The following is a 27,603-nucleotide window of genomic DNA, read 5'->3' as shown; positions in this document are numbered from 1 at the left end:
ACATCACTTGACAGTCAAGTGCCTCCTACCATGTCACTAGTTAGGCTCCATTCCAGGATCCTGTCTCAGCCACTGGTCATGACATGTGCACTCCATCTGTGGAGGAAAATCAATGTTTTACAACGAAGCACCTGCATTCACTCTCATAGGAACCTCGGCTCCATATAGAATATTCATGGAGCCTTTCTCTGTGATCTTGTTCTGAGTTTCAAAAGATTCCCTAGCAGAAAAGACCATTTAACAGACAGAACAATTTCACAATGCAAACACAGGAAATTCAGCAGGAGAAGAGGCACTGATTCTGAAAACTGCTCTTTCCACAATCAGACACCACCTCATATTTCCCAGGTCTCCACAATGGCAAACATGCCTGAGCACATAACCAGGAGCTAAAGGGAATGGCAGAGCAAAGAGAGGGCAGAAGGAAACAAAGTCAACGAGCCTAAGTAGAATTCTACTGTGTTTAATTTCTCTGTTGTGTTTCGTGATGGGACAGGCCATCCCCATGAAATAATGTTTACTTGTGACTTGGGAACATGGTAAACTAGAACAGAAAGAAGGTTTAGTAAAGGAAAGACAATAGAAACACAATAGGTGATGGAGTTATTTCAATATTTTTATTCTCTATGAGATTTGGAGGAATGTAATTAATTCACACTTACAAAAGTGTGAGCAGTTACAAAGACTTGTAAGGAAGATTATATAGTGATGGCAGTTGAAGCATATCCTTGTCAACTTCAATCTATTTCATGTTTCTTGGCATTCATAATTTAGTATAGTAAATTATATATGTGTATACATACTTATTTTTTAAATTAATTAATTAATTAATTAATTTTTGGCTGCATTGGGTCTTCATTTCTGTGCGCGGGCTTTCTCTAGTTGTGTCCAGCGGGGGCTACTCTTCACTGCAGTGCGCGGGCTTCTCATTGCAGTGGCTTCTCTTGTTGCAGAGCACGGGCTCTAGAGCGCGGGCTCAGTAGTTGTGGCGCACAGGCTTAGTTGCTCCGTGGCATGTGGGATCTTCCCGGGCCAGGGCTTGAACCCGTGTCCCCTGCACTGGCAGGCGGATTCTTAAGCACTGTGCCACCAGGGAAGTCCCTGTATATACATACATATATACACACTTACAAAATTCTACTTTGTAAAAACTAAAAATACTAAAATACTAAAGAAAAACCCCAAAGAACCTAGGGTTAGGCTTCCCTGGTGGCGCAGTGGTTGAGAGTCCGCCTGCCGATGCAGGGAACAGGGGTTCGTGCCCCGTTCCGGGAAGATCCCACATGCCGTGGAGCGGCTGGGCCCATGAGCCATGGCCGCTGAGCCTGCGCGTCTGGAGCCTGTGCTCCGCAACGGGAGAGGCCACAACACTGAGAGGCCCGCGTACTGCAAAAAAAAACCCCCCAAAACCTAGGGTGACTGTATGAAAAATGAAGTCCCTAAATTAAACATTAAAAAATATTAGTCATTGGAAAGAAACTCTGTCATATTTTACTAATAACTATACTGAGAATTCTGTTTTGACTCTGTTGCTTCCTGGAGCATTAGGGATGTACTTTCTACGTTGGATGTAAAACAAGCTATTTCAAGAATTTCCCACAGTGGGACTTCCCTGGTGGTCCAGTGGTTAAGACTCAGCTCTCCCAATGCAGGGGGCCCGGGTTTGATCCCTGGTTAGGGAACTAGATGCCACATGCCGCAACTAAAAATCCCATACGCCGCAACAAAGATCCTGTGTGCTGTTACTAAGACCCCACGCAGCTAAATAAATAAATAAACAAACAAACAAATAAATAACTAATAAAAGAATTTCCCACAGTATTAAACGTATCAAGATCTCCTGCATCCTTGAATCCAATTTCCAGTATGTTTAATCCTTCTCTTCATCTTGTGTGCTGGTCCTCAAAAGATTCTGTTCCATTTTTCCTCCCTAACCTTAACATTTCCCAATATTCAGAAATCAGAGCAAAGAATTATCTTGCTTTTCTGCATAACAAACTATTTGGTATACCATCATGCTTTTGATCTAACACAGAAATGAAGGATTATGTTTATTTTAGAAATACATCACTTTTATGTACTGTATAATGCACGTCTTGCTTATGTTTTATACAGATTTCAGCCCTTTTCCCTCTCATCACATTTAGAATCTGGGTCCCAAAAGAGGCGCAGGCAATAATGCTTCCACGGTAACTGGGCTCCATTCTTATTTGTAAAATAAAAAGCACTTCATTTCTCAAATTTTAATGGAGCGTTCCTTCCCGGATCTGTAGTGACGGATTCATTTTATAGATGTGGAAATTAACCCCGCCCACTCTTGAACGCACTCCTTCACCTCCTTCCACCAAATTCTTTGAAAGAGACCCCGGGATCCCGGTCCAGAGCATCCCTGCCTCCATAGCAACCAGACTCGTCTCGGGCTTCCCGTGCACCATGGCGACGGCGCGCCGCCGTGGTCGCTATGGTGACCGGGGCGGGCGCAGGGCCGCGGGCAGGGCGCCTGCGCCGGGAACGGGCCCTCGGCCCCTCAGCTGCTCTCGACATGGCGCTGAGGCGGCGGCCCGCGCTCGCCCTGCTGCTGCTCCTGCGGGGTGAGTCCACGAGCCTCCACCGGGCGCGGCCGGAGGGGTCCGGGCGGAGTGGGGGGCGGGCGCGGGGGCCCGGGGGTGGGCGGTGCGGGGGTCCTGGGTTCAGGAAGGGGAATCCCAGGGATGCGGGGGTCCGGTCCATGTACGGGGTCAGGGATGCGGGGGTCCCGGGGTCCGGGAGGGGCGGGTAGCGGCCCCGAAGGTGCGGGGGGCCCAGAGGTGCGGGTCCCGGGTCGGGGTAGGGGATGCGGGCCGGGGAAGAGGTGCGGGCGTCGGGGGTCCCAGAGGTAGGGAATCCTGGCGTTCTGGGGGGTCTGGGTGCAGGGCGTCCCGGGGTGCGGGGTTCGGCCCGGGGCCCGTGGCCCTGCGCTCCATCACTACTCGAACAAAGCCGACCCTTTCCCGGTCCCCTTTGTCCCGCCGGCGCCCAGCCCTGCAGCCCGCCCTGGAGTGGCCCGGGGGCCGCCCGGACGAGGCGTTGGTCTGTTCTTCCTCCCCCCAGCTCCCCCCAACCGCCCCCCCACCAACCCTCAGCTTGGAGGCCCTGGGCAGCCGGACGGCGAGACCACACGCTGGGGGCCGTGGGCGCGCGCTAGGCGCTCGAGACCGCGGTCCCACATAGTCCTCAGAGCAGAGTCCAGAGAGAGCACTGAGCTTCAAGTCTGCCCCCAGGAGCAAGGGACACTCAGACCCGGGGTCCCGAGCGCCGCGCCAGCCTCGCCTGGGGCATTAGCAGTTCCCCCCCGTTCTCGGGTCGGTCTGTGGTCTGCTTAGTTGCCATCGTTATCCCATGATGTTTGCCCGAGTATACACAGCGAAGCCCCAAGTGACTGTTTGGGGGTGGGGTGGGCGTACTAGGAAAACAAAGGCTCCTGTGTTGGAGGCTCACTGGGGGGTGGTCCTCGGGGTGGCGTGAACAGTGAGGGTCCGGGCAGAAGCCGGGGAGCAGGGCTCTGTGATGAGGGCGAAGTTCAGGGAGTAGATGTTGTCGCTATGCTGTGCTTGAAAGTGGTTTCCATAAACGTGTGGTTGGGAGAGATGAATGATCAAAGGCTAGCCAGGGGACAGGGGTGTCAGGAATGTCCCCTCCCGGCTTTGTTGGTCACACTGACACTGTCCTATTCACAGACTGGAACAACTCGCTATTGTTGAGAAGATCTGTTCACATGAGAGTTTGCAGTTTTTATTGCAGAAACATTTGGCAGTTTAGTTTAGGAATGAGTTTCAAGTTGGTGGTTTGTTAGTAAAACTAGTGGATGCTAAGGCCTTCGCATCCCCTTAACTTCTTATTTAAAAATTTTTTTTAAATTTAATTTTGTTTTTTTGTTTTTTGTTTTTTGTTTGGCCACACCGTGTGGCGTGCGACATCTTAGTTCTCCCACTAAGGATGGAACCCTTTCCCCCTGCATTGGGAGCGGGAGTCTGAACCACCGGACCGCCAGGAAAGTCCCCATTAACTTCTTATTTTGGTATCCCAGCGGGGCTACTTGTGTGCCTTTCTTAATGCTAAGGACTGGGATTCACCTGTAGAACACAGGATGAATAATCATAATTTTGCAGAATAGCACTAATGACAAAGAATAGAGGTGGTAGGATGTATTCGTACACTTTGAAGGGATGTAGCTATCACTTTCAGTAGGAAGCTCTTTTCTATTATTTGCTTATGCTCTAAATATACAGTAATATCTTGAAAACTGTATTCGGTCATGGGGCATCACAGCTGTGTCTCTTTTATCTTCATGATTACACTTTTCAATTGCTATTATTTATGCGTGTTCGCATTTAAAAAAAATCTGGTTCCTGATATAATACAAACATTCTTTATTAGCTACCCTTTGCCAGGCTCTGTTATAAAAATGTAATATGTATTCATTTAATATTGATAACTCTAAAAGGTTGTTAGTATCGTTTTGCCCATTTTGGGGACTAAGAAACAAGTACGGAGAGATTCAGTAACTTGCTCAGGGTGACATCCCATGTGTTTCAGATGTGGAAATCAACCATTTGTGTTAATCCATTTTTTTGGTTACTTGTATTATTCCGTTTGACATGGAGTTCCTGTTATGGATCATTTTAACCAGATTATTAAATGTTCAACGCTGCGTGGTTTGTTGATAAAGTATTCTTTTGTTGAATTGGTGACAGGTGCAATTCCTCTTTGCAAATGTTATATACCACATGTCGTTTTTGAATGATTATGTGGTAATTATTGTTGGGTTTCCAAATCTTTTGATGTCCTAGAGAAGTGCTTCATTTAGAGTTAAAACAGTTAGTTTGTGTATTCTTGGGGTAAGACAATTTGTGTGTGAAAGTTTAGCAAAATCTGAAAATCATAATTTCCAGGAAATTTTTGAAAAAAATTGTAAATTTTCCATTTGCATATGTTTGGACCTCTGAAACATTTTAAAATGACCTATTTCGTGTTGTTTTCAGTCTTTTGAATTAATTATCTCTGACTGATATAAGCGTTATCAGAAAAACAAGGACCACCTGTGTGTTCAGAAAAACAAGGACCACCTGCCCCGAAGCATGCACTGCTTCAGATCAGCTGTTCGTTCCTGAACGGCCTGTTGAAGGCATTTGTTCTGAGTGCTTCAGGCTGGGGAGACTGAGTGGGCAGCTATTAGAGATTCTTAATCACGATTGCAGCGTTACATACAGACAAAATGTTCACACACCCAACCCCAAGCTCTGGGAAACTTGCTCTTAAGGCAGCCTGGCGGGGTAGGCTTAAATCAATTCTTTTGAAAGAAACCAGATTTGTATTAATAGCCCACTTTTTGAGATGGCCATGTAATGTGACTGAAGAGGCTGTGGATTTAGTACAATCCAGCCAGCAGCTGTTAGCGATGTAATATTAGCAAATTCCTTCTCCACAAATTCTTTGCATTTTTTCACAAGCACAAGTGGAGTTAAACAAAGGAAAATTTGTGTGTGGATGAAGTTAGAATGTATAGAGTCTGCTGAGTGATACCCTAGTCATGAAGCTGGATTCTCTTTAAGACAAGTTTATAATCAGGTGGTGAATGTGATGCTGTTAGGGCTGAAGCAGATTTCACATCTCCTGTGTTTACCCTCTGGATGCTCACAGTATATGCAGATAGCTTCAGTGGACTCTAAAGGGTTCCTGAAAGAAAGTTTTGGTAAGCACGTTCTTTTACACCTAGTTTAGTAAGGACAGTATCCACTGTGGTTCTATATATGGAGATCTAAGGCCTTAATTTTCTGCCTTTTCCCACATGTCATGACACACACAAAGTTTCCTGAGAATTAGCCCTTGTTTCTGATGTCTAGGAATGCTGTAGTACTTTGTGTTGGTGTGTTTTCTTTGTTTTTAAGTAATATCTACTATGTGTTATATATATATATATATATATATATATATTATTTTTCCCATGAGTAGTTAGTATGTACAGCTGAGGTTTCAAAGCTGTTTGTGTAGAAACATCTAACTTGTTAATAGATTAGGACTGTACAAACATTTTTATCTTATGGCATCTTTCATTTTCACAGCATCCCAAGGCTTCTGTGGTTCAGCTTTCTTTCTGCAAAATATTGCTCAAATCAAGTTCTGCCATGTTCACGTTGTCTGCTTTGCCCAACTTAACCTCAGCCCACAGTGATCTTCACTGTCTCTAAAGCATAGCTTGTAGTTTGTAGTTCTGTTCAGTACAACAGACATTTACTGAGTATCTGTAATATGTCCTTCATGCTAGGGGTGCAGAAAGGAATAAGACATCCCAAGCCCTTGAAGAGCCAGGATTATTGCATGCCGAATTATGTTGCACTTTAGTTGTTGCGTGTAAATGCATTTTATCTTCTCAGTGTTATTAAAAATTCATTGGGAACAGAGGCGGAATTTAATTTCTTTTGTATCTTTCCAGGGACTATAGTAAATATTGTCTTTGTCACTTGAAAGTCACTTAACATTTCTTAAACACTTCCTATGCGTCCAAGCATTTTTTTATGTATCTTATCTCCAGTGACCCCAGAAACTTTTGGAAGTTCTTGATTTTTTTTTTTTTTTTTTTTTTTCGGTACACGGGCCTCTCACTGTTGTGGCCTCTCCCGTTGCGGAGCACAGGCCCCGGACGCGCAGGCTCAGCGGCCATGGCTCACGGGACTAGCCGCTCCGCGGCACGTGGGATCTTCCCAGACCGGGGCACGAACCCGTGTCCCCTGCATCGGCAGGTGGACTCTCAACCACTGCGCCACCAAGGAAGCCCGGAAATTCTTGATTTTTACTACAGTAAAAACAGGAGTTTTTGTGGAAGAACAAGAATGGTATTTCTTGACTTGGTTTACTTTAAACATCTTCTTTCTCTCATCTACTGTATGTAGTTATATGAGGTTAAGAAGAAGAAAAACATGGGGAAATGCTTGTGAAGTCATTTAAGTGACACAGTCATATACCATAGGATTCCAATTACACAAAACATCTTATCCTTAGAGGAAAAACAACTGGAAGATAGTGAACCAAAATGTTGATAGGGGCTGTCTTTGAGTAGCAGGTCTTATGGCTGATTAAAAAATTTTTTTAAAATTATTTATTTATTTTGGCTGTGCTGTGCAGCGCGTGGGATCTTAGTTCCCCGAACAGGGATCGAACCTGTGCCCCCTGCAGTGGAAGCGCGGAGTCCTAACCACTGGACCACCAGGTCTTATGGCTGATTGTTTTCTACTTTTCTCTTGTTTTTCTGGCTGATTCTTTTGAGTTTTTTCCCCCAAGTTTTCTTTGATAAGGATTTTTTTAATATAATGAAAACAGTTGCATTTTGGGGGGCCTCCTAGACAAAATAGTGGAATTTTAAATTTGACACTTAGTAAGGATTTTCTTTTAAAGTGGGAAAACTTAGTTAAAAGTGATAGCATGTGATTGTGGCTTTTTCTAGCTCCTGACTTAATGTCAGCTGCTGTGCAAGAAGGACGGGCAGCCTTGAAGTTGGGTTTGATCATGCATTCTTTGTGACCCATTTGAGAGATTTGCTGTTACTGGCTCTTGGGTGGGGCAGCCAGGTGTGGCATCCTCAGCAAGTGCTTAGCTGGAAAACTGAAAGAGGGTTGATGAGAATACCTGCCTCTTCCTTGTTTTGAACAAACAAATGGAATCATCTGAGTAGCTGCTTTGCTCTGCCTTTTCGGCATCAGCCCGTGTTTACTGGACCCCTCGCTCGTGCCAGCCGGGCAGCTCCTGGGGGACTGTTTTCTTTGTCTTGGGTGATACAAATACCAGGTCAAATTGACTTCCTTGGGAAACAGACTCTGAAAGATGTTTCCTGAAGTAAGCTGACAGCTGAAGTTCCCTTATCACTTCTTCCTGCTCACCAGGACTTCCTTGTGGGATGTCTTTCTCTAAGGAAAATATTTGACGTCTTTAGAATGAAGTGCAGCTGTCTGGAGGATTACAAGGAATGCAGCACATCCTAAGACAACTGCCTTTTCTTTCCTTTTTTCTTTTTTTTTTAAATTTGGTGCCATGTTTTTCCTCTAAAGTGTCTGTACCAGGGCGCTGGAGCTCAATCAGCCAATCCATCATTATTAGGCAAAAATCTCCGTTTTCATGGCAGTAGAGCTTTCCACAGGCAGAACAGGGACAGCTAAGATAAGCGCTTTCCCAGACCAGAAACATCACGCAGTTTAGGTAGTTAATGAACAGAGTAGCACTTTGGGTAAATGTTTTAGGTGTTTAGAAACGAGAGCACTTACTTTGGGCTGGCCTGGTAGAGGAAAATTTCAAGAAGCACCTGGACTTCTGGCAATAATTTGGTTGACTTAGTGCAGATTTTGGGGGAATGGACGTGTTAGGGGCCAGTGAAGTGGAGGAAATACCGTGAGCAAAGGCGTGGCGTTGGGAATGCATATGTTGTATTTTGGGACCAATGAGTTATTATAATGATAACTAATAGCTTCCAGTTATTGAAAGTCTGTGCCAGGCACTGCGGAGAGCACTACGTTATGGGGGTCTTAGCCCATGTCAGCGGTCAGTCCCTATAGGGCTCATTTTGCAGGTGCTGAACCTGAGGCTCAGGCAGGTTAGTTACCTGGCCCAGGTCACAGCTGGTAAGTTGAGGAGCCAGGTAGATGGTCATGGACCTTATTATGTAGGTTCTAGAAATTCATGTGGCAGTTTGAAGCAGGAAGTGATCTGATCAAATGATTTTAGATCTGTTGGACTGATATTATATTCAAGATGGCGGGAGAGGGAAGGTCAGTTAGGAAGCTTCAAGAATAGTTCACAGTCACTCCCTTTCGGGTAGGTCTCTTGATGTTGAATTCATTTTTGTTTCTATCCGAAACTGTCTTTCTTTTCATCTTGTTCTTGAAGTATAGATTTACTGGGTATGTAATTGTCGGTGGACAGTTATTTTGCCCTGGAGCCCGGGCTCCTTTACACGGATGCTTTCTGGCTTCCATCATTCCCGTTGCGAAACCTGCAGTCATATCATCAGCCTGTCTTTCTCCAGCTGCTGTAAAGATCTCGTCTTCTCTTTGGCATTCTGAAATGTTACTGTGTGTGTCTAGGGTGCATTTCTTTTAAATTGTTCTACTTGTTAATTTGTTATACTTTGTGTGTCTGTGACTTTATATCTTTCTGGAGAATGCTCCGGTAGTGTGAGTTCAAATACTGCCCAGCTTCTATTTTCGTAACTCTTTCCTTCTGGAACTCTGATTACATATATTCAGTCTTCCATCTTCCAAGACTGTTAACCTTTCTGTTGTAATTTCATGTTCTTCTTTCTTTGTGCTGTTCTGGGTTATTTATTTAGTTCTGTTTTACAACTGTTTCTTTTGCCAGCCATGTCTAATCTGTTATTTAACCAATGTATGAAGTTTTTTTTTTTTTTAACCCATTATATTCATTTCTAAAAGTTTACTTGGTTTTTTTAATAATCTGGTTTCTTTTGCCTGCTCATTTTTCACCCCTTTTTATTTTATTTATTTATTTAAAAAATAAATTTATTTATTTTATTTATTTATTTTTGGTTGCGTTGGGTCTTCTTTGCTTCACACAGGCTTTCTCTAGTTGTGGTGAGCGGGGGCTACTCTTCGATGTGGTGCACAGGCTTCTCATTGCAGTGGCTTCTCTTGTGGAGCATAGGCTCTAGGTGTGCAGGCTTCAGTAGTTGTGGCTTGCGGGCTTCAGTAGTTGTGGCTCACAGGCTCTAGAGCACAGGCTCAGTAGTTGTGGTGCACGGGCTTAGTTGTTCTGCAGCATGAGGGATCTTCCTGGACCAGGGCTCGAAGCCGTGTCCCCTGCACTGGCAGGTGGGTTCTCCACTGCGCCACCAGGGAAGCCCTTAGTTTTTATTTTTAAACATTTCACGTACATTCTGCATGTGAGACTTAAAATATCTGAAGTTCTTGGGAGTCTAAATCTAATGTTTGTTGTTTCTTATGACTCTTACTTGCAGTGAATTGTTTTTCTTTACTCGTAAATGACGTTTGGTTGATAGCAATCTGTGCAGATCTGGGGACGCTTTGTGTGAGAGAGGATGGTCATCTGGGATGGCTTTCAGGGCCTGGCAGTGTTTGGAAATCTCAGGCTCAGCTCTGCCTTCCTGCTGGCCCATTGGCGCAGTCTCCCTCATGACCCTCAGGGTCATGCCCCGCCCATCCTATTATTTTCTGGGTTCAGCCTACAGCTATTTTACTTGCTGCGTTAAAGATCGCCCACTTCTCAAGAGCCCAGAGGTGCAGTAAAAACTACAGTTTGCTTGCGTGGGCTCTCCAAAGTTGGAGTGCTGAGGCCTTTTGGAGAAGCTGACCCACGGCTGGAGCTGGAAACAAGAGCCTCGGCTTTACCTAACGTAGGCCCCCTTCTATATAACTTAAGGGTTACACACCTTCCTTTAAAAGTTTATATTCTGAAGGTAATGCTTTTGTTTACATTTTTCAAGTATAAAATGAAATTAAAATATTGGCTCTGTTTTTTCAGAGCACATATACACCCACGAAGGTCTGATAGGGTTGGGGGAAGGGCTTGAATGAGTCTTGCTAAGCATCGCTGCTGTCAGGATAGGGCTGACCTGTTACAAAGACATATATATACCCAGCTGCACAGCCGTCATCCCCATCCTTGGGTGGGTTTATCTGGAGAGTAATGAGCATTGATCATTTGAGACACAGCGACGTAAAATTTGGAGAATTACTGCTGACCCACACTAGACAGGTGTCTGGGACAGCAGCTCCCCACTCTGCTGCTGACAGGACAGGTGAAGAGCTCTCCAGACTTTCAGAGTCAGATTCCTACAGGGTGAGGTGAGAGGGACCACCCATCCCAGGCTCCGCCGTCCGCTGCCTCTCAGATACTTTTCTGGGTGGAGGAGGGAGCACACGTGGGTGTCAGGAATTCTGGACCCACTTCCCAGCTTTGCACGTGATTCATTTTGGGACCTTGGGGAAATAATATTGGTTTTAATCCAAGTCGCTTGTAAGTAATTTAAGCAGCATTCCTCTTCCCCTACCAACACATTCACTTTTCTTTCCCCTGTTAGATAACTCACAGTGAGTTTCAGATCCAAAGAAGTGGTTTTATGGGAATACAAGAGAAGTTTTAACTGATTCGTTGAATTACTTTATTTGTTAATTAAAAGTGCATTTGAAGGTTTTGAAAGCCCAGTTCCTAGAAGTGTCTTCCTCTTCTGAACGTTTGCACGTTTTCAGAGCCGGGTAACTTTGGTTTGAAGCCTTCTTCTACTCCAAGAGGTTAGGAAATTACATCTTTCAGAACCTCAGGTCTTGTGTTTGTTTTGTTTTTTTAATCTGCTACAACCTTACTTACTAGATCTAGTGTTTTAAGAGTTCCTGTGTTTGTTTACCAGGAAGAAAAAAATAGACCACTATTTGGTTGGGTTGGTAATCTGTTGTTTGATATCTAGTGTCAGAGATGGAGTTTTCGCTCTGACCGTATTTGGTCTTGCTTTTAAGTCCACTGCCGGTAGAGAACGGTAGCCGGGAATCTCTAGAGCAGGGGTTCAGTAAGAACAAATGTTTGTGTCTTTAATTCACCAGGTCCTGTTTCAGACCTTCATCTGTGGAGCAGTTTATGTCAGGAACACCATGTAGATGATGCAAGTTATGGCCCTTGTTTCCAAATAGTACTTTCATGTACATATGTGGGAACTTTATATACTATTTTGGGGGTTACAACCCCCAGAAGATCATTTATGACCTCAGGTTGAGAGGCCTCCTCGAGGGCCCAGGGTCCCTGGAGTGTGTGTCTTCTGAAGTAGATGCTGACTGCATGCAGAGCTCGGGACTGGTATACAAGTGCGTTATTTTATTATTCTGTTATATCTTCTTTCCCTTAACTCCATCCCAGCCTGGCTTTTCTGTGAGGCTGTGTTATGGATGGTGACTGTCCGTGTGAAGCATCTGGTCGTAATTTCCGTACATTTCCAGTTTAGCTCACTCTGTGGGTAGGTCAGAGGGAAGACTTTGATTTAAATGGAAAACAAAGTATGCATGTGGCTTCAGAGATGCTTAATTCTGTGATTCTGCAGTGCTTTGTCGTGTTAGTACAGCTCCAGGAGGTGTGCAGGCTGAAGCCCCAGGAAAAACAGAGAAACCCTTGCTGGAGCTGCCTTTCCATCTCCCTCGGTGTCCGTGTCTGTCTGTCTCTACCCTAGGCAATGGTGATGAGAGAACAGGCCTAAAGGACGTCTCGTGACATTGGATGAGGGATCTGGCCCTTGCTGAAGCCAGAACAAATACCCTCCCGGTGGCCCTGTGGCTGACCCGCCTCCCCTGCCCCCCACCTGTGGTTTGCTGCACAAAGGGCTGCTCCCCCTGGGCATCCTCAGGCTGGTGACTTTCTCTGGGACGAGTGTGTTTTCGTGTTTTGTTCCCTCTTCCACTAACAAATTTGTTTTCTGTGCTATTCTCGGCAGGTACGTTTGCTATGTGCAGAGTAAGTAAAACGTGTTAGGACTTTGGTGTTTCTGTCCTTGTGCGAGCAGCGCCTTTCAGCTCCCAGTTTTTTTTTTTTTTTTTTTTTTTTTTTTTTTTTTGCGGTATGCGGGCCTCTCACTGCCGTGGCCTCTCCCGTTGCGGAGCACAGGCTCCGGATGCGCAGGCTCAGCGGCCATGGCTCACGGGCCCAGCCGCTCCGCGGCATATGGGATCCTCCCGGACCGGAGCACGAACCCGTATCCCCTGCATCGGCAGGCGGACTCTCAACCACTGCGCCACCAGGGAGGCCCAGCTCCCAGTTTTGAAGCTACTTCTCACGAAACCTGGAGGAAGACTCTTTAACTGGCTCTCAGAGGCTCCAGTTTGGGGGTCCTGTCTTGGCTCTCCTGCCCTGCCCCGCAGGACTGGGTTGTACAGTCCTGGGCTCCAGCAGGGGCGCTGCCTTCACGGGAGGATCACCGGGTTTGGGCTTCGGGTGGCGGAGACGAGGCACTTGGACGTCCACACCAGCTCTCTCCGTAGAGGAGTTGGGTTCTAGAGAAACGTAGCCTTTTCCTTTTCTTTTACAAGATAATGGCTATGTCATAAAGAGAAAATTGACCCTAAGAGTGTATTCACTTAATTCAGTTTTGTCGGGGAAATCACACGATTTGGAGCATGGTCTTGGGCTCTGTAGAAGTGTTCCATCACTGTCTCCTGAATCACCCTTGTGTGTCGCCATTTCTGTTTTATCATCATGGCCCGTCTACCCCAGTGCAGATCACCCTCTTTCTGTTCAGTTCCACTCATTCCCCAGTATCCAGCTCAACACACTTCTCTGTAAAGGCTTTTTTAGGTCTCTAGCTGGTAGCGATCTCTTCCTTTCTGAATTCCTGTTCATCAGGAAGAACATAAGCTAGACCAAGGTTTGAATCTCAGCTCCACTGTAGGACTTGTCCAAGTCAATCTCCTTACCTATAAAAAAAAGTAGAAAAACGTATAACTTTGTAGGATTGTTTTGCAAACCAGTGACTATATATAGTGTTCCTATCAAAGTTACCTATATGAGTGATAACAAAAATTACACTAATCGATATAGTAAAATTAAAATTAATTACATAATTACATAAGTGCTTAGCAGAGGGCCTGGTATAATAACAAGCTGTCAGTGCTGGGTTTTAGAGATTTACTGTCAGTACTAACTGTTGATGCCGCTGCTAATACTCCTGTTACTACTTTACTACAATTCATTTAATCCTCAATTAATCAGAGGCAAATTGAAGATGAACCTTATCAAGCGCAGACTTTTGGACTGCTCCATTACAAGGAGGCCCCTTCCAAGGCCCCAGGTTTCATCCTAGCAGTGTCCTCAGATTTGCAGAACTTAGATGCCTTAGCTATAATCAGGTAAGATTATAGCTTCTTCCCCTCTGCTGCCTTCGTGGCGTTGCACTGGCCCAGCACAGGGAGGTGAGTGTCTGTTCTTAGTTGTGGTTTGGGAAAGGGGCAGGGTGTCCACTAGCCATTTTAGATGGGGGCCAACACGTATTTCTATTCAAACAAATTACAACCTGGACAGATGAGAAACCAAGGCCTAATTTGTATGTTTCTTAATTGTTATTTTAAATAATTTCGAGTCAGAAGACCTGGTTTCTACTTTGGCCTCTGATACTTTCAGGTTTTGAGGCTGTAATTGTCTCCTAATATATCCAAGCCCTCTTCTCTTTATCTATAGATAAATACCCACTTTACAGGACTCTTAGGTGCATCAAGTGAGATTGTACGTGAAGGTGGTCCTGTACATTATAAAATGCTATGCGGATGTAAACAGTATCATTCTTGGTTTTTGGTTTTTTTTTTTTTTTTTGCGGTACGCGGGCCTCTCACTGTTGTGGAGCACAGGCTCCGGACGCACAGGCTCAGCGGCCATGGCTCACGGGCCCAGGTGCTCCGTGGCATGTGGGATCTTCCCGGACCGGGGCACGAACCCGTGTCCCTTGCATCAGCAGTCGGACTCTCAACCACTGCGCCACCAGGGAAGCCCCATTCTTGGTTTTATTCCCCTTGGGTTTTAGAATTTCATTAGTCCTTTTTTTTTTTAAATTTTTATTGGAGTATAGTGGATTAACAATGTTGTGTTAGCTTCTGCTGTACAGCAAAGTGAATCAGTTATACATATACATATATTCGTTCTTTTTTAGATTCTTTTCTCATATAGGCCATTGCACAGTATTGAGTAGAGCTCCATGTGCTATACAGCAGGTCCTTATGAGTTATCTATTTTATATATAGTCCTCTGGTTGTTTAGGTTACAAACCTAATTTAGAGGAACTTTCTCATATTAAAGCTTCCCTGATGGCTTATTTTGATGAGATAGCAAGTTTTTATATTTATTTTTTCTGTGTAGGAAAGACATTTCATCTAAAGTACATATTGGTGTCCTGATTTTTTCTTAGAAAAACAAAAATCCAGTTTTAAGTTTCAAGAGTAAAAAAGAAGAAATTATCTGACATTCTTGGATTTAAAAAGTGATTCAGTGATATTTGTAGAAAAGATTAGACCTCTCTTGCTTGGGGACATTTTCAGGCCTGCGCTAGCAAACTTTGAATAATAAAAAGTTTCAGTGGAAATTCCAGCATATCTTTAACTAGAGGAGCTGCCAATATAAATCAGTGTGTTTACATTAAAAATAAGCATCTTTTTAGATAAATAGCTATGAAGAATGGATGAGTTCAGGACAAGAAAATGTCCCTTGAGTATACAGGCCTCAGTATCCACAGGAATCCCGTGTCCTGGGACCAGGGTGCCACATGATGGTGGGCGCCCTCAGCTGCGGGCGTGTCCAGAGAAAGTAGGGGAGAGAATGAAGGAAAGCCCTCAGGAACTCAGCAAGTCACTGCCTCTGTTTAGACCCAAGGGGCGTGTAGTTTCCAAAAAGTGCTAAAACAGACCATGCATTAGGCATGGTGTCTGGCCTCCCAGCTCTCCTGGGTTACGTTCATGCTCAGTTCAGGGCGTCAGCTGAAGAGCTGAGTCCTTCAATCCGCCTCGTTCCAGACCCACGAGATAAGATACTTAAAACCATTCCCTCTTCCTACGAGGGATGTTGGTGTTGGACTTCTATGGAGGAGGGAACCATCTTACAGGGCTGATTTCTTACTGCCTGTCTGGTTACAGGAGACCTGAGTTCACCCTGGTTTACACTTGGTCTCAGAAAGTCCTTCAATCCTCTTTGTTAGCTTTATACCCAAAGAAGTAGTATCTACCCCTCAACTCAACAGACATGTAGGTTATAGAATTTTAGAGCTAAAAGAGACTGTGAGACAGGGTTTCTCAAGCTTGGCGCTGTTGACGTTTTGGGCCGGTTAATCCTTTGTTATGGGGGCGCTGCCCTGTGTGTTGTGGATGTTTAGCAGCACCCCTGGCCTCTCAATGCCACTAGCAGCACCCCAAGCTGTGACACCCAGAGACGACTCCAGGTGATTCCGGGTGACCCGGGTGGCAGGGTCTCTGCAGTGGAAACCCTCTGCTGTGAGAGGCCCAGAGACGTGCAGTGCCCAGCTTGGGTCATGACTCCCTCCTGAGTGGGAGTGTGGAGCTACACCCACTTCCCAGTTTCCCCTACGTTAACACAGAGTGGAAATACCTCCTAAAAACTATCTGCAGTTGCTGCTCTGCATTTCAGGGCGTTTTTGCACGTTGGATGGAGTCCTGGTCACCTGCTCCCTACCTCGTGTGTGGGAACAGGGTCCTTAGTGATACCTTCACCTTAGATTAGTGACATTCTCAACTCACACTGCTGGGGTCTCTTTCGGGCATCAGTGACAAGCTCAGTGTCTGTTGCAGAAACACCTCCTGGCCTGGGCTGGCCTTGAGCGGGGAGCAGGCTGACTTGTGGTTGTGAGTCAGCTCTACAGGTTTTTTTCTACTAGCAGAGAAGGAAGCATTGTTAGGAACGTGGAATCCAAACTACAAAGAATTAAAAACAATTTAAAACTGTATTTTACTTTAAATAATATTTGTTATATTTCTGACCAAAGAATGTTTACTTCAGGTTTATGTTTTCTTGCTTTCTTTTTCTATTACAAGATGCCACTTTAAAAATCCCCCAAGGGCTTCCCTGGTGGCACAGTAGTTGAGAGTCCGCCTGCCGATGCAGGGGGACACGGGTTCGTGCCCCGGTCCGGGAGGATCCCACATGCCACGGAGTGGCTGGGCCTGTGAGCCATGGCCGCTGAGCCTGCACGTCCGGAGCCTGTGGTCCGCAACGGAAGAGGCTGCAACAGTGAGAGGCCCACGTACCGCAAAAAAAAAAAAAAAAAAAAAAAAAAAAAAATCCCCCCAATCATGGAAAGTCATTTTAAGGTGTGATCTTCAGGTTTTTAAATTTAAAACCTATTCTTAATTTTCCTCTTCCAGATCTGTGCCCTTTTTGGTGCTGTAAGATGGATACTGAGTTCATGCCTTTATTAAGGGCTCTAGCCCTTGAGTTCTTGAACAGTTCATGCTTTTGCAATTGTGAGCACGGTTCGTTTTTTCCGGTCATTTCCAGTCCATGACAAACCTGTCCACATTGTAGGGCGCACGGGAAACATCCCCCTTGAGCTTTGCCACTTCATTCCCCAAACCTTAGGGTCCCCCACCCCGGCCACCTGGGTCCAGTCCGTATTTATTGAGTGACTGCTGTATGCACAGGGCATCGCGATGAGGTGTGGCCAAGGCCTCCCCCCCCCCACCCCAGGAGACAGCGCTGGCCGCTCCTTCCGCGCCCTGTGGGCCTCTGCCTGCCTGCGAACAAATGCGGAGGCTGCGCAGGCTGCGGTGTAGACGGCTGTTGTCTAAGGAGAGAGCCAGAAAGTTCACCTTCAGAGAGGAAGGCTCAGCAAAAGCCTTCTGTTGGAAAGAGGTCTGTTAGTGAAGCAAGCTAGTTCTTAGAAAAAGCACAATAACCAAAGCCAGATAAAACCCATTAGAAGGTTCACATGAGATATTCGGAATTTGCAAAATTAGCTTTAATGAGCCGGGAAAGGTGCGAACTGTTTCTTCCAGGGCAAGATCTGCTTTTCCTGGGCATGTAAAGCCAGAACCAGTGGTCCCTGAGCCGAAAGGCTCCCAGGCTGCGTTCCCTGTGCGGTGGGTCAGTGTCACCTGTCACAGGTGGGAAGCCTTCGGCTGCATCCATCACCCCAGGGCACCGTCAGGGCCCTCAGCTGACGACTGGCTGTGAATTAGACCAATAGCACTGCCTTCTCTTGTGTTTTCAGGCCTGATTTTTATGGTCTTCTGAAGAGCCAGCGCTGGCCCCCTCCTCCTACCTCCTGCAGTGTCTCCTCGGGGCCGGGGAGCCGGTTACAGCAGCACCGGCCTGGAGGGCGCCGAGGCCGCTCCTGGTCTAGATGTTCTTTTCCTCACCCCCGCCCTCTACGTGGTGGAGGGTCCGGTGCACGCGGTGAAACATGATGCAACCGGCCGGGTGAACTCTCCCCAAGCTTCTGCTTCCATTAAGAGAGGGCTTTGAGGTGACCCCCCTGTCCCCCTTTTTAGTGCCTTTCTCTGGACCTTCCGTGGAATGACCACTTTTCTGATCCAGACGAGTTTCCGGGACTTAATTGCAAGGCCCCGCGTTTCCGGAGGCATGGCTGCCCCCCCCCCGCCCCTGCACCGGCCCCCCCAGGGCCCAGGGTCCACCCACACAGCCGTTCCTGATGAGGAGGGGGCGCGACGCAGGGGAAGCACCGTGCTTTTCAGGCCCAGATGACAAGGAAGATGCCTCAGGAAGCTGCGCGTTGAGCGGGGCGGGGGCGGGTAGCAGGATGAAAAAACCTGTCATCAGGCTCCCGTTAGCTCTAAGACCACCTTGCGGTCCCGCTCTTCGTTTATGTGTCCCAGCTGGCGGCGAGCTGGTACTCCTTGGCGGCAGCATGCGTGGTTCTGCGCGCGGCAGGACCGCAGCCCCGGCGAGAGCGCACGTCTGGGGCCGCGCCGACCCTCTCCCCGCGGGGCCTCTCTGCGGGCCCTCCTCTCTGTTTGGGGGGCGGTCATCACAGTGCTGCCTCACAGGGCTGCCCGGAGGACTGTGAGAGCCCAGAGCCTGCAGGGGCCGGTGCTTGGCACACAGGCATGCTCCTGAGGACGTCGGTGTGCGTGCGTGTGTGAGAGATGGCGCGCAGCCCTGCATCTGTGTGGACATCTGTAATTCATGTCATGTACACACACACACTGCATTCTTGTTTAGTGTATGGCTGTAGTTTGACTTGGAACCTGCATGTCATTCCTGTTCCCGAGTGTACAGCTCATTTTAAATTGCTTTACTGTGTTAAATGTTGCCACATGAGAGGGCTGCTTGTCACGTACAAGCTATTTTCTGTTTTTAGAGACCTGCTGTCTTCCTTGGTTCTGAAACCGCCCTCGCCTTCGTGTGATAAGGAGGCTGGGGGGGAGGGAGGAGAGGCTGGACCCTGATTGCTGAGTTGCTTGGCTCAGGGAATACGCTGGGCCTGAGTTATAACAGTGGGAGATTGGGCATGTGGGTATCTTGTTAATTTATGGATCTACAGAAACGAAAAAATGAAACATTTGTCTGCTGAGACAAATTATCTAAAAAGAACACAGAGATTCCTGCTTTATTATTTATCTGGAATGAGAACACATTTTTTTCGAAGCTCCAGTTTGCTTTTTCCATTTCATTTTGCAAATTATTTATTTTTGAGAAATAAAAATCAAATACATTTAAGGTGCATGTATATGTGCCATGTAATTTTTTAAATTGGAGTATAGTTGTTTTACAGTGTTGTGTTAGTTTCAGGTATACAGCACAGTGATTCAGTTATATTTTTTTCAGATATTTTCCCCTTACAGGTTATTACAAAATATTGAGTATAATTCCCCATGCTATACAGTAGGACCTTGTTGTTTATTTTATATAGTTCGCTTTCTTAAAAATTTTATTTATTTTTTTGGCTGCATTGGGTCTTCGTTGCTGCACGTGGTCTTTCTCTAGTTGCAGCGAGCGGGGGCTACTCTTTCATTGCAGTGCGTGGGCTTCTCATTGCAGTGGCTTCTCTTGTTGTGGAGCACAGGCTCTAGGCACGTGGGCTTCAGTGGTTGCGGCACTCGGGCTCAGTAGTTGTGGCTCATGGACTCTAGAGTGCAGGTTCAGTAGTTGTGGCGCACAGGCTTTCAGTTGCTCCGCGGCATGTGGGATCTTCCCAGACCAGGGCTCGAACCGTGTCCGCTGCATTGGCAGGTGGATTCTTAACCACTGCGCCATGAGGGAAGTCCTTACAGTTTGCTTTTAACTTGTGATTTTTAACCATTTCTGCCCTTTCCCATTCTTTGCTTTATTCCTTGGTACATTGTAGGGTCCCATTTTAAAGTTCAAAAACAGGGCCCAAAACTTAATTCTGGCTGTGTGGGGAAGATGATTACATGGTCTGAGAAAAATTAGGAGCTCCTTCCTTTTGAAAACTATGATTTTACTCACCCATAGGATCATGCAGAAGGACAGAAATGAAGGTGCTTGAACTGTCACTGGTGTCTTTCTGTAGCTGAGTTAAACAATGGATGTGTGGGGTGCAGGCAGGCGTGCAGCCCTGGCGTAGGAAAGGTGTAGTGAGGACAACGCGGCATCTTCAGGGAACCGTGTTAGTCCTGTATCCTTATGCCCTAAGCTCCTCAGAAAGGAAAAAGTTCGGGTACCTCTGTACCTGTGCCCCGTCTTAGGAGTGAGGGCTCTGGCTTAGAGCTGCTGCATCCTTATTCTGCAGGTCACCATGTCACAGGGCCACCCACCTGAACCTGTTTTTCAGCTTTGGAAACTTCTAGAAAACAGTTGAGATATAATTGACATATAATAAACCACACATATTTAGTGTAGTTTGATAAGTTTGGCCTGTACATGAACTCCTGTGACTTCTGCCACAGTCAAGATTGTGGTCCTGTCCACCGCTACCAAGTTTCCTAGTGTCCCTTCCTCTCTGCCCACCATCCCCATCCCACCCCATCCTGCCCTGGCCCCAGGCAACCACTTACTATTTTCTGTCACTGCATGCTGGTTTGGATTCCACAGAACTTTGTGTAAATGGAATCATACCATAGGCACTCTTTCTCATCTGGCTTGTTTCACTCAGTATAATTATTTTGAGATTCATCCATGTTGTAGCAGCATCAGTAATTCACTTCTTTTTACTGGTGAATGGAAATAACGGCAGTTTGTTCATCTGTTCATTGTTTATGGTTGTCTGTGTTGTTTCCAGTTCTTAGCTATTACAAATAAAGTTGCTGTGAATATTTGTGTACAAGTATTTCTTTGAACATCATTCTCTTTGGTAGGTATCTGGGAATAGAATGATATATAGATAAATAGAATGAATCAAATGATAGGTGTGTGTTTAAATTTTAAAGAAACTGCCAAACTCACTTCCAAAGTGACTGTGCCATTTTACACTCCCACCTGCAGTGGATGAGAAATCCAGCTTTTCGCATCCTTGTTGCGAAAAGACTTGACCTAGTCAGTCTTTTTCGTTTTAACCATCCTAATAGGTGTGTAGTGGTGTCTCATTACTTTTACTTAACATTTCAATAATGGCTAAAGCTGGGGAGCATCTTTTCTTGTGTTTCCTTTTCCATAACGCTTCTGTCTCGGTTACCCTACTCTGCCGCTTTGGGGTGAGAGCAGTAAGTAGATGAATGTGTGGGGCTGTGTTCCAGTGAAACTTTGTTTATCCAAATAAACAAACAACAGCAAGAGAAAACAGGCAGCAGGATGTATACGGCCTTTGCATCGTAGTTTGCTGACTCCTGACATAGATGACCCTGATGTCTGCAAATAAAGATAGATTTACTTCTTTTCAGATCTGGATGCATTTTAAAATTCTTTTCATGCCTGATTGCACTGGCTAAACTGTCCAATACAGTGTTGACTGGAAATGGTGAGAGCAGATATCCTTGTCCTGTTCCTGATCTTAGGGGGAAAGCAGTCTTTTATCATTAATCATAATCAATGTTAGCTTTAGATTTGTTGTGGATACTGTTTATCAAGATTAGGGAATTCTCTCAAGCTGGTTTGTTGATTTTTTTTTTTTCTGTTATCTATCTCAGGAAGTTCTTTTCTATTCCAAAAATTTTTATCAGGAATGGTAGATAATGGTTAGATGGTTAATGAATAATGGTTAGATTTTGTCAGATTATTTTTGGATTTATTGAGAATGTCATATGGTTTTTCTTTTTTAGTTTGATAGTATGATGAATTATATTAATTGGTTTTCAAATGTTTAGGCAAGCATCTATGTTCATGAGATATACTGGTCTATATTTTCTTTTCTTATAATGTGTCTAGTTTTGATATTGGGGTAATGCTGGCCTCATACAATGAATAAGTTGGGAAATATTTCCTTTTCTTCACATTTCTGGAGCAGTTTGTTCAGAATTGGTATTATTTTTCCTTAAGATGTTTTGTAGAATTTACCAGTGAAGCTGTCTAGGCCTGGAGTTTGTTTTTTGTGGGGAGGTTTTTAACCTATAAATTCTTCTTTTAAAAAAATATTTATTTATTTTTGGCTGTGTTGGGTCTTTGTTGCTGCGCATGGGCTTTCTCTAGTTGTGGCGAGAGGGGGCTACTCTTCATTGTGGTGCGCAGGCTTCTCATTGTGGTGGCTTCTCTTTGTTGCGGAGCATGGGCTCTAGGTGCACGGGCTTCAGTAGCGGCAGGCGGGCTCAGTAGTTGTGGTTCATGGGCTCTAGAGCGCACGCTCAGTAGTTGTGGTGTGCAGGCTTAGTTGCTCCGCGGCATGTGGGATCTTCCCAGACCAGGGCTCGAACACGTGTCTCCTGCATTGGCAGGTGGATTCTTAACCACTGCGCCACCAGGGGAAGTCCCTAAGTTCTTTTTTAAAAAAAATAGACATATAGAGGGCTTCCCTGGTGGCGCAGTCGTTGAGAGTCCGCCTGCCAATGCAGGGGACACGGGTTCGTGCCCCGGTCCGGGAAGATGCCACGGAGCGGCTAGCCCCGTGAGCCATGGCTGCTGAGCCTGCGCGTCCGGAGCCTGTGCTCCACAACGGGAGAGGCCACAACAGTGAGAGGCCTGCATACCGCAAAAAAAAAAAAAAAATAGACATATAGATATTCATCTCTTTATTAAAGAGTAAAAGAAAGTAAAAGTACTCATAAAGTAAAACTCTGAATACAAGTTACTCATTTCTTCTTGAGTGAGCTTTGGTGGTTTGCGTCATTCAAGGAATTTATTTACTCTAAGTTGTCAGATTTATAAGCATAAACTTGCTCATAATGTTGTCTCAATGTTCTTTTAATGTCTGTGCAGTTGTAGTCACTCCTCTCAATTCTGACAGTGTTACTCTGTGTCTTCTATTTTTCCTGACCAGTCTAGGTAGAAGCTTATTAATTTTGTGATCTTTCCAAAGAGCCACCTTTTGGTTTTATTAGTTTTTCTCTATTTGTCTGTTTTCTCTCTTGTGACCTCTGCTTTGATCTGTTATTTACTTTATTCTGCTTATTTTGGATACAATTTGCTTCTCTCTTTCTGCTGTCATAATGTAGAAGCTGAGATCGTTGATTTGGGACCTTCTTTTCTAATATAGGCCTTTACTGGTATAAATTTCACTCTAATTACTGCTTTAGTGGCCTACCACAAATTCTTATGTCATGTTTTCATCTTCATTCAGTTTAAAATACTTTCTAATTTTCTTTTGATTTCTTCTTTGATCTATGGGTTATTGAAAATTATGTTATTCAGTCTACAAATATTAGGGGTTTTTCAGATACTTTTCTGTAATTGATTTCAAGTTTAATTTTGTGGCTAGAGAACAGACTTTGTATGACTTGAATTTTTTAAAATTTATTGTGGTTTGTTTTATCTCCCAGAATATGATCTACTTTGGTAAATATTCCATGTGCACTTGAGAAGAATGTGTATTTTACTGTCTTTGGGTAAAATGTTCTATAAATGTCAACTAAGTTACATTGACAGTGCTTTTTAAAATCTTCTATATCCTTACTGATTTTCTTTCTACTTGTTCTGTTAATTACTGAGAGAAGTGTATTGAAATGTACCCAATAATAACTGGATTTATATATCATATACTTTGTAGCTTTGTTATTAGGTGCATAATTGTTTAACATTGTTACGTCCTATTAATAAATTGAAGAATAAAAATCATATGGTAATCTCAATATATGCAGAAAAAGCTTTTGACAATATTCAACATCCATTTATGATAAAAACTCTCAACACAGTGGGTATAGAGGGAACATACCTCAACATAATAAAGGCCATATATGATAGGCCCACAACTAACATCGTATTCAGTGGTGGAAAGCCAGAAGCATTTTCTCTAAGATCAAGAACAAGACAAGGATGCCGACTCTCACCACTTTTATTCAACATAGTATTGGAAATCCTAGCCACATCAGACAAGAAAAAGAAAAGGAATCCAAACTGGCAAGGAAGAGGTAAAACTGTCACTGTTTGCAGATGACATGATACTATACATAGAAAAGTCCTCAGGATGCCACCAAAAAACTACTAGAGCTCATCAATGAATTTGGTAAAGTAGCAGGATACAGAATTAATATAGAGAAATCTGTTGCACTTCTATATACGAACAGTAAGTAATCCAAAAGAGAAATTAAGAAAAAAACCCCATTTACAATTGCATCAGAAAAGAATAAAATACCTAGGAATAAATCTATGGAGGTAAATGACTAGTACTCAGAAAACTATAAGACACTGATTAAAGAAATTAAAGATGACACAAACAGATGGAAAGATATACCAAGTTCATGGATTGGAAGAATTAATGTTGTTAAAATGACTATATTACCCAAGACAATCTCCAGATTCATTGTAATCCCTATCAAAATACCAGTGGCATTTTCCACAGAACTAGAACAAATAATCTTAAAACTTGTTTGGAAACACAAAAGATCCCAAAGAGCCAAAACAGTCTTGAGAAAGAAGAACAAAGCTGGAGGTATCATGCTTCCTGATTTCAAACTATACTGCAAAGCTACAGTAATCAAGACAGTATGGTGCTGGCACAGAAACAGATGCACAGATCAATGGAACAGAATAGAGAACCCAGAAATGAACCCACACATATGTGGGCAATTAATCTATGACAAAGGAGGCCAGAATATACCTCATCAATAAATGGTGTTGGGAAAACTGGACAGCTACACACAACAGAATCAAACTGGACTACTTTCTCACCATATACAAAAATAAACTCAAAATGGATTAAAGACTTAAATGTAAGACAAACCAAAAAACTTCTAGAAGAAAACATAGGCAGTACACTCTTTGACATCAGTCTTAGCAACATATATATATATATATATATATATATATATATATATATATATATATATTTTTTTTTTTTTTTGCGGTACGTGGGCCTCTCACTGTTGTGGCCTCTCCCGTTGCGGAGCACAGGCTCCAGATGCACAGGCTCAGCGGCCATGGCTCACAGGCCCAGCTGCTCTGCGCATGTGGGATCCTCCCTGACCGGGGCACGAACTCGTGTCCCCTGCATCGGCAGGCGGACTCTCAACCACTGCGCCACCAGGGAAGCCCTATATATATTTTTTGATCTTTCTCTTCAGGCAAAGGAAACCAAAGCAAAAATAAACATATGGGACTACATCAAACTAAAAAGCTTTTGCACAGTGAAGCTTATCAACAAAGTGAAAAGGCCACCTAGTGAGTGGGAGAAGATATTTGCAAACGATATATCTGATAAAAGGTTACTATCCAAAATATAGAAAGAACTCATACAACTCAACATCAAAAAACCCCCAAACAACATGATTGAAAAATGGGCAGAGGAGCTGAACAGACATTTTCCCAAAGAAGACATACTAATGGTCAACATGAAAGGTGATCACCATCACTAGTCATCAGGGAAATGCAAACCAAAACCACAATGAGATGTCACCTCACAACTGTCAGAATGGCTGTTATCAAAAAGACAACAGGGCTTCCCTGGTGGCACAGTGATTGAGAGTCCGCCTGCCGACGCAGGGGACACGGGTTCGTGCCCCGGTCTGGGAAGATCCCACATGCCGTGGAGCGGCTGGACCCGTGAGCCATGGCCGCTGAGCCTGCGCATCTGGAGCCTGTGCTCCACAATGGGAGAGGCCACAGCAGTGAGAGGCCCGCGTACCGCAAAAAAAAAAAAAAAAAAAAAAAAGACAACAAATAACAATGTTGGTGAGGATGTGGAGAAAAGGGAGCCCTCATGCACTTTTGGTACAACGTAAATTGGTGCAGCCACTGTGGAAAACAGTATGGAGATTCCTCAAAAAATTAAGAATGGAACTACCATGTGATTAGCAATTTCACTCCTGGATATTTATTTGAAGAAAACAATAATAGGAAAAGGTATATGCACTTCTGTGTTCATTGCTGCACTGTTTACAGTAGTGAAGACATAGAAGCAGCCTAAGTGCCCATCAATAGGTGAATGGGTAAAGAAGATGTGATTATATATATATATATATATACACACACACACACACACACACACATACACACATACACACACATTGTGGAATATTACTTGGCTATAAAAAAGGAATTAAAATCTTACCAGTGGCAACAACATGCATGGACCTAGAGGGTATTATGCTAAGTGAAATCAGTCAAAGAAAGACAAACATTGTATGATTTCACTTACGTTTGAAATCTAAAACACAAAACAAATGAAGAAACATAACAGAGACAACGTCATAGATACAGAAAACAAATAGGTGGTTGCCAGATGGGAGGGGGTGGGAGGGAGGAAATAAATAGGTGTATGGGTATGAAATGTGCAGTGTAGGGAATGTAGTTAATAACTATGTAGTATCTTTGTATGGTGATGTATCGTAACTAGACTTATGGTGATCATTTTGAAATGTATAGAAGTATCAAATCACTATGTTGTGTAACAGAAACTAACATAGTGTTGTAGGTCAGTTATACTTCAATGAACAAACAAACTCATAGAAAAAGACATCAGATTTGTGGTTACCAGAGGTGGGGGCTAGGGGGAGGGGGAATTGGATGAAGGCAGACAAAAAGTACAGACTTCCAGTTACAAGATAAATAAGTCCTAGGGATGGAATGTACAACATGATAAATGTAATTAAACTCGTATGCTATATATGAATGATGTCAAGAGAGTAAATCCTAAGAGCTCTCATCACATGAAAAAAATTTTCCATTTCTCTAATTTTGTATCTGTATGAGGTAATAGGTGTTTACGAAACTTACTCTGATAATCATTTCATGATGTATGTAAATCAAATTGTTATGCTATACACCTTAAACATACAGTGCTATATGTCAGTAATATCTCAAGAAGACTGGAAGAAAAATAAAAATAAATAAATTGTAATTATGTCCTCTTGATGAATCGATCCCTTTAACATGAGTGACCTTTCTAAAATTCCCTGTTAATATTTTTTGCTCTAAAGTTTACTTTGTCTGATATTAATATAGGTACCCCACTTTTCTCCTGACTAGTGTTAGCATAGTATTAAGTGGGCCAAAAAGTGCCTTTGGTTTTTTTAAGTAAAAATAAAAGCCACATTTTTCATTTTCACCAAGAACTTTATTGAACAACCCACTGTTTTGTTCCACTGCCTTCTGCCATTTTTCAGGCAACTTCATAATTCCATCTTCCCAAAACTTTTTATCTTTTTGAGCAAAGAACTGTTCCAGGTGTCTTTTCAATTCCAGGGAATTGAAATTTTTTCCACTAAGAGAATTCTGTAAAGACTGAAGTAAATGGAAATCCAAAGATACAATGTCTGGTGAATATGGAAGGTGAATCACAACTTCCCAGCCAAGCTGTAACAGTTTTTGCCTGGTCATCAAAGAAACATGTGGTCTTGCATTATCCTGATGGAAGATTATGCGTTTTCTTTTGTCTAATTCTGAACGCTTTTCGTGGAGTGCTGCTTTCAGTTGGTCTAACTGGGAGCAATACTTGTTGGAATTAATGGTTTGGTTTTCCATAAGGAGCTCATAATAGAGGATTACCTTTCCAGTCCCACCATCTACACAACATCACCTTCTTTGGATGAAGATCAGCCTTTGGTGTGGTTGGTGGTGGTTCATTTC

General features: G+C 44.1%; 1 protein-coding gene across 1 annotated transcript in view; it reads left to right on the top strand.

Moving 5' to 3' along the window:
- Positions 1–2,461: 2,461 nt before the first annotated feature.
- JAM3 (junctional adhesion molecule 3) overlaps positions 2,462–27,603 on the top strand; it is a gene marked incomplete at its 5' end in the record, with an annotated part of 67,708 nt that continues 42,566 nt past the window's right edge. The window contains one exon of the mRNA XM_081239007.1: positions 2,462–2,591. Coding sequence (XP_081095133.1) covers positions 2,462–2,591 — 130 coding nt within the window. The remainder of the gene's footprint in view (positions 2,592–27,603) is intronic.

Source organism: Mesoplodon bidens (genome assembly GCF_964165515.1).
Source record: "Mesoplodon bidens genome assembly, chromosome: 7".
Classification (NCBI taxonomy): domain Eukaryota; kingdom Metazoa; phylum Chordata; class Mammalia; order Artiodactyla; family Ziphiidae; genus Mesoplodon; species Mesoplodon bidens.
The sequence above is the reverse complement of the archived record's forward strand: the minus strand, read 5'-3'. Positions and strand labels throughout refer to the sequence as shown.